Below are 5301 nucleotides of genomic sequence, written 5' to 3' on the forward strand. Positions count from 1 at the left end.
GTTTAAAAAAAACGTTCTTCGTGTCTGCAGGACCTATTCCAACGAATTTTGACCTCAGAGATGAAATATCTCATATTTTCATCAAATTCTTTTAAATTTTCATCAGATGGCCTGATGCGATCTTTCATTTGTACCGTTAAAACGTTAAATTTATCATTGAATCGATCGCAGCCTAAGTTTTTCATTATTTCATAAAGGCTTTGACGAGTAACCCAAATGATGATTGAACTCGTACCTATAAAGAAAATAATAATATAATTAGGCCTTTAAAGTTATGGTTATTCTCCGTTTACTCGTCTACCCGTAACCATATTAGTTAAAAATATCACTTTCATTATTTCTGTTCACTGCATAAACAATAACACAGATTATAATTACCAATAAAAATATGCAATATGTACAATTCTTTACGGCTTCACATATACCCTATAGATCATTGAACAAGTAAGTTACGTAATTCTAAACTATTATTGTAAAATTTAATAAGCCCAAATTTTATTTTATAAGTCTGAGCAGGTATGTGCATAAATGTATACATAATTTCTTTGATACATGCAAGTACTAAAAGTTTCGCCTTTGAAACAAAACAGTATTTAGCCTACTTTTGATAATATACGTTTGTACCTAACAGTTATGCCGTATGTAGGGTATAAAACAAAAACAGTAATTGAGCAAACAACGAACGTAGACAATAACAATATTACTTTCTTGTATGTTTTGTACTTAGTTTTCACTTGATATATTTGGTTTTGTTCTTCATCGAGAATTTCATGTATATTTCACCAACGAAGTTATATTATACTAGCATACCCGGCGAACTTCGTCCCGCACAAAATTAGATTTTTAATTTAAACATTTTGGTGGTTTCTCCAATAATCCACAATTTACGATTTGTACTGGCACATTCATCGGCTAAGACTATGGTTTGACGGTCGTTTGCCGACATAAATAACCGAACGAAAGTGTTATGCCCATTAGAAGTTCCCTGGTGGCAAAAATGATCCAGATCTATAGTGAATGTGCCCTAGAAACTGTATTTTATAGTTGGTAGCAATTTCAAAACGAATGCGTATCCTTGTTCAACAGAAATACAATATACATACATAGACTGAGATAAAATACCTTAAAAGCCAGTTTCGCGAAAGCAATTTAAGTGAAAAAGGATTTTTTTGTCAGGTTCTAAATTAAATTCAATTAAAAAAATAAATTTTCATTAAATTGTTTTCATGAAACTGGCTTTTAAGGTATTTCGACAGATGGTGATTTGAGAGGTGAGATTTGAGCTTTAACGCATAATAATATTGGCAAATCACATCCATTGCGCCAATCGTAACACACGAGAGTTCGATATACTCAATGGCGCAACACGTCGATTTAGTCTGACATTTACGGCACCTTTTCTCACTTGTCGATTTTTAGTAATAACTCGATGTCAGCACCACCTGGCAGCTCTTTTTTGCAATTGAACTGCCTTTACTAAACTATCCAGAGACCCACTCAAACATACACACACACAAAACTTTGTTGAAATTCCCCCTAGCCATTTAGGATTTCACTCACTGTTCAAGAAATCATGGCATTTGGCAAGCCTGTTGGCAGCTGACCAGTTTGACGTTTTCTTTGTGCAATTTTCGTGCTTTGTTTGTTGTTATTTAATCCACTTTCAGTTTCAGTTCGGCCCTACAATAAAGATATAATTTGCAACAAGTATCGAAGTAATCTTCAAATATAGTGTACAATAAGCTGCTTAGTACGATTACCAATAAAGTGAACTGAAACCTACATTGGCTTATTCTAGCTTTTTAACATTGGCATTCCTTGCGGGGAGTTTCTTGTGTGCGCTTCGCTTTTGGTTGATTTGCATACAAAAGACATCATTAGCCATCGCCGACTCTTTTGCGTGCAAATTAATTGCAAAAGTAAATGTTATAACTACGCTGCTTCAAATTTGTTAACTTTGAAGCTATTTACATATGTACATTGCAAACGGCACTCTTTACTGTTTGCATGAAAGCTACCTATATACATATATATATAAAGCTGCTTATATGCATACTTGCTATACACATAAGAATATTCGGGAACGCTAACTGGACTTCTTCGCCGTCCACGTATATATATCAGCAGTCAAACCAGCTACTAAGAAGTTTTTTTTTACGCAAAACCGCTAAAAATAAACAAACCAATGGGTTTCTAACCGGCCGCCGATCACTGCTTTGCCAGTATTGGGAAAAATACGTCAAAATCTATGACGAAGTCTCAAACGCTGCTGACGATGCCTGCACTACTGAGCTGGCACAGCCGGCTTTGGACGCGTACAACGAAATCGAGCGCATCTACACCGAAACATTGGGGGAGCTGAACGATATGATTGAGGCAACGAGCTCCCCTATCATTACGGAGCCACCAACAATTCCTGCAACTGCTGTGTATCCGGTTCATAGCCTTCCACCAATTAAACTACCACCTTTCGATGGGTCATTTTTGCGCTGGTACCCCTTCAAGGATTTATTCACGTCGATCATCATCAAAAATCGAGACTTGTCAGACACGCAGCGCTTGCAGTATTTAAAGGACAGTCTCATTGGCGAAGCGAAAAACTCACTGGATAACATTGCTACAACAGACGGTAACTTCACTGTCGCCTGGTGCTTGCTGGAGCGCAAATTCGACAACAAACGCATCATTATCAATGCACATCTAACCGAAATTACAAATTTGCCACCGATACGAAGAGAATCCGCCGCCAATTTGCGATCATTGATTGACAGTGTCACCGCATCGTTACGAGCATTAGAACAACTTGGCCGTCCGGTAGCTCACTAGGACGACTGGCTCATCTACACTGTTGTGCACAAGCTTGACAGTGCCTCTGTACGTGCGTGGAAGCTGTCTATCTCCTCCAACAACACACTTCCAACTTTCGATGATTTACGTAATTTCATCGAAAATCAAACCAAATCATTGAAAGTCGTGCAAAGCTTCGCGGATTTTAAGCCAAGTAATTTACAGTCGAAGGACACTACAACTATCAAATCCAAACAACAAGGTTTGAAAGGGTACCATACTACTGAAGCGAGTTGCCCTTGCTGTTCTAGCAAGCACTACATCTTATTTTGTACAGACTTTCGTAACCAAACGCCCCAGCAGCGATACAAGACAGTACAGCAAGCAAGCCTGTGCTTGAACTGTTTGCGCTCTGGTCACAAAGCTCATCAGTGCTCGTCAAAACGCCGTTGTCAAAAATGCAATTCGGCTCACCACACTATGATTCATGAGTACTGCGCAAACAACCAACCGACTCCACCTGCGACCATGAAATCTTCGTCAGCAAGGTACCAAAGTCCTATATATACATACAACGCATCCATCACTCAGCAGACCTCTTCGGTCGTTCCTCCGGTGCTACTCGGAACAGCGTTAGTCGAGCTGCATTCTAACACCGGTCACACCATGGTACTACGCGCTTTGTTAGATAGCGGAGCTGAAGCCACCTTTATCAGTGAATACGTAGTATCCCAGCTTAAACTATCGAGGTCGCCGCTGCGTATTCCATTAAATGGAGCTAACGGTCAAAGGTTGGCTACAACCACTGGCTCGGTGGAGTTTTCGCTACGTTCAACTATTTCCACTTTCGAAATGCGCTGCACTGCTCTAGTATTTCACGCGTAGGAAACCTGAGTCCATCTGTGAACTATCATCCTGAACACTTTAAGCCGTTTTGGGACCTTAAACTTGCCGATCCTAAATTCAACATATCAGGAGCTATCGACGTCATTTTGAGTGCTGGTGACTACGCCACAATCATGCTGAACGATATCAAGCGTAGCCCCAACACTAATGTCATCGCACAAAATATGCAATTAGGATGGGTTATTTTCGGCAGCCTACCAGAACGAGGTAACTCATCAATGAAGGCCGCGTATGACTGCTATTGCACTAGACTGGAGCTAGACGAACTTCTTCGTCGATTCTGGGAGCAGGAAGAGGTAGCCGTGCAACAAACCTTAACTAAAGATGAGATATTTTGCAACCAGTTCTTTGAATCTACTACGCAACGCACTGAGACAGGTCGGTATGTGGTACGACTCCCGGTCAAAAATGAATCGGGCCTTTCTCAACTTTCATCATCACGAGAGGCTGCACTATCGTTATTAAGTACCATGGAACGCCGTTTAAATCGAGATGTCTCAGTACGCAAACTATACCACGACTTCCATGTCCGAATACTACAAACTTGGTCATATGGAGTTGGTTGGAAACGATATGCTCAACGGACGCGTCAGCTATCTTCCACATCACAGCGTGCTAAAGGACTCAAGCACTACGACCACGTTGCGTGTCGTGTTCAACGCATCAAAGCGAAGTGGGTCTGGGTTGTCGTTGAACGACTGCCTACACACAGGTCCAAAGTTACAGAAGGATCTTGCTTCGGTCGTCTTGAACTGGCGCAAATACCGAATTGCCTTCACAGCCGACATCTAAAAGATGTACAGGCAAATTTTGGTCCATCGGGAAGACGTCGACTTGCAACGAATTGTCTGGCGATTCGGCGATCGAGAGTACCTCAACCTTTCGGTTATTAACGGTTACTTATGGAACCAATTGTGCGCCGTTCCTTGCTATGAAGGTTTTACAAACGCTTGCTAGAGATGAATAACAACAGTTTCCGCACGCCTGTTCCACACTATTGAACGAATTCTATGTAGATGACGTTCTATCTGGTGCTGGAACCATTTTTGAGGCCAATCAACTCAGAGGTGAACTACAACAACTTTTGCTAGCTGGAGGTTTCAAACTCCGAAATTGAACTCCAATTCTACTGATATGCTGCGAGAAATAGATCATGAAGATCATGGGGATAAGGACCCGTATGAGCTTAACACTGAAACCGAGTCGAAGGCCTTAGGCATCGTTTGGATGACACACTCCGACTGCTTCAGCTACAAAATAACGCTTAACCCTGCTAATCGACGATTCACTAGGCGCCAACTGCTTTCAGACGTCGCGAAGTTATTCGACCCGCTGGGCTTCTTGGCTCCAGTACTAATACGAGGAAAGATTTTATTCAATTTGAATCAATCCAAAACGAGTAGGGAATGCTTCGTGCCGAATTAGAGAGCTTAAGCAAACTCAGAGTTCCACGCTGGATACAAACGTCTCACAATGCCACCTCGTTTGAATATCACGCATTCGCAGATGCATCTGCACAAGCATATGCCGCGGTGGTGTACCTAAGGGTGATTTCGGAGCGCGACGCACATGTCACCTTACTTATAGCCAAAACTAAGGTGGCGCCAC

At 41.4% G+C, this 5301-nt stretch overlaps 1 protein-coding gene across 1 annotated transcript; it reads left to right on the top strand.

The window, feature by feature from the left end:
- Positions 1–2367: 2367 nt before the first annotated feature.
- LOC118753977 lies at positions 2368–2826 on the top strand. Its single transcript, XM_036488849.1, has one exon. It carries the CDS (start codon positions 2368–2370, stop codon positions 2824–2826), a length of 459 nt encoding a protein of 152 aa, XP_036344742.1.
- Positions 2827–5301: the final 2475 nt, after the last annotated feature.

Source organism: Rhagoletis pomonella, unplaced genomic scaffold, assembly GCF_013731165.1.
Source record: "Rhagoletis pomonella isolate Grant_MI unplaced genomic scaffold, Rhpom_1.0 Rhpom_scaffold_03126, whole genome shotgun sequence".
Lineage (NCBI taxonomy): Eukaryota > Metazoa > Arthropoda > Insecta > Diptera > Tephritidae > Rhagoletis > Rhagoletis pomonella.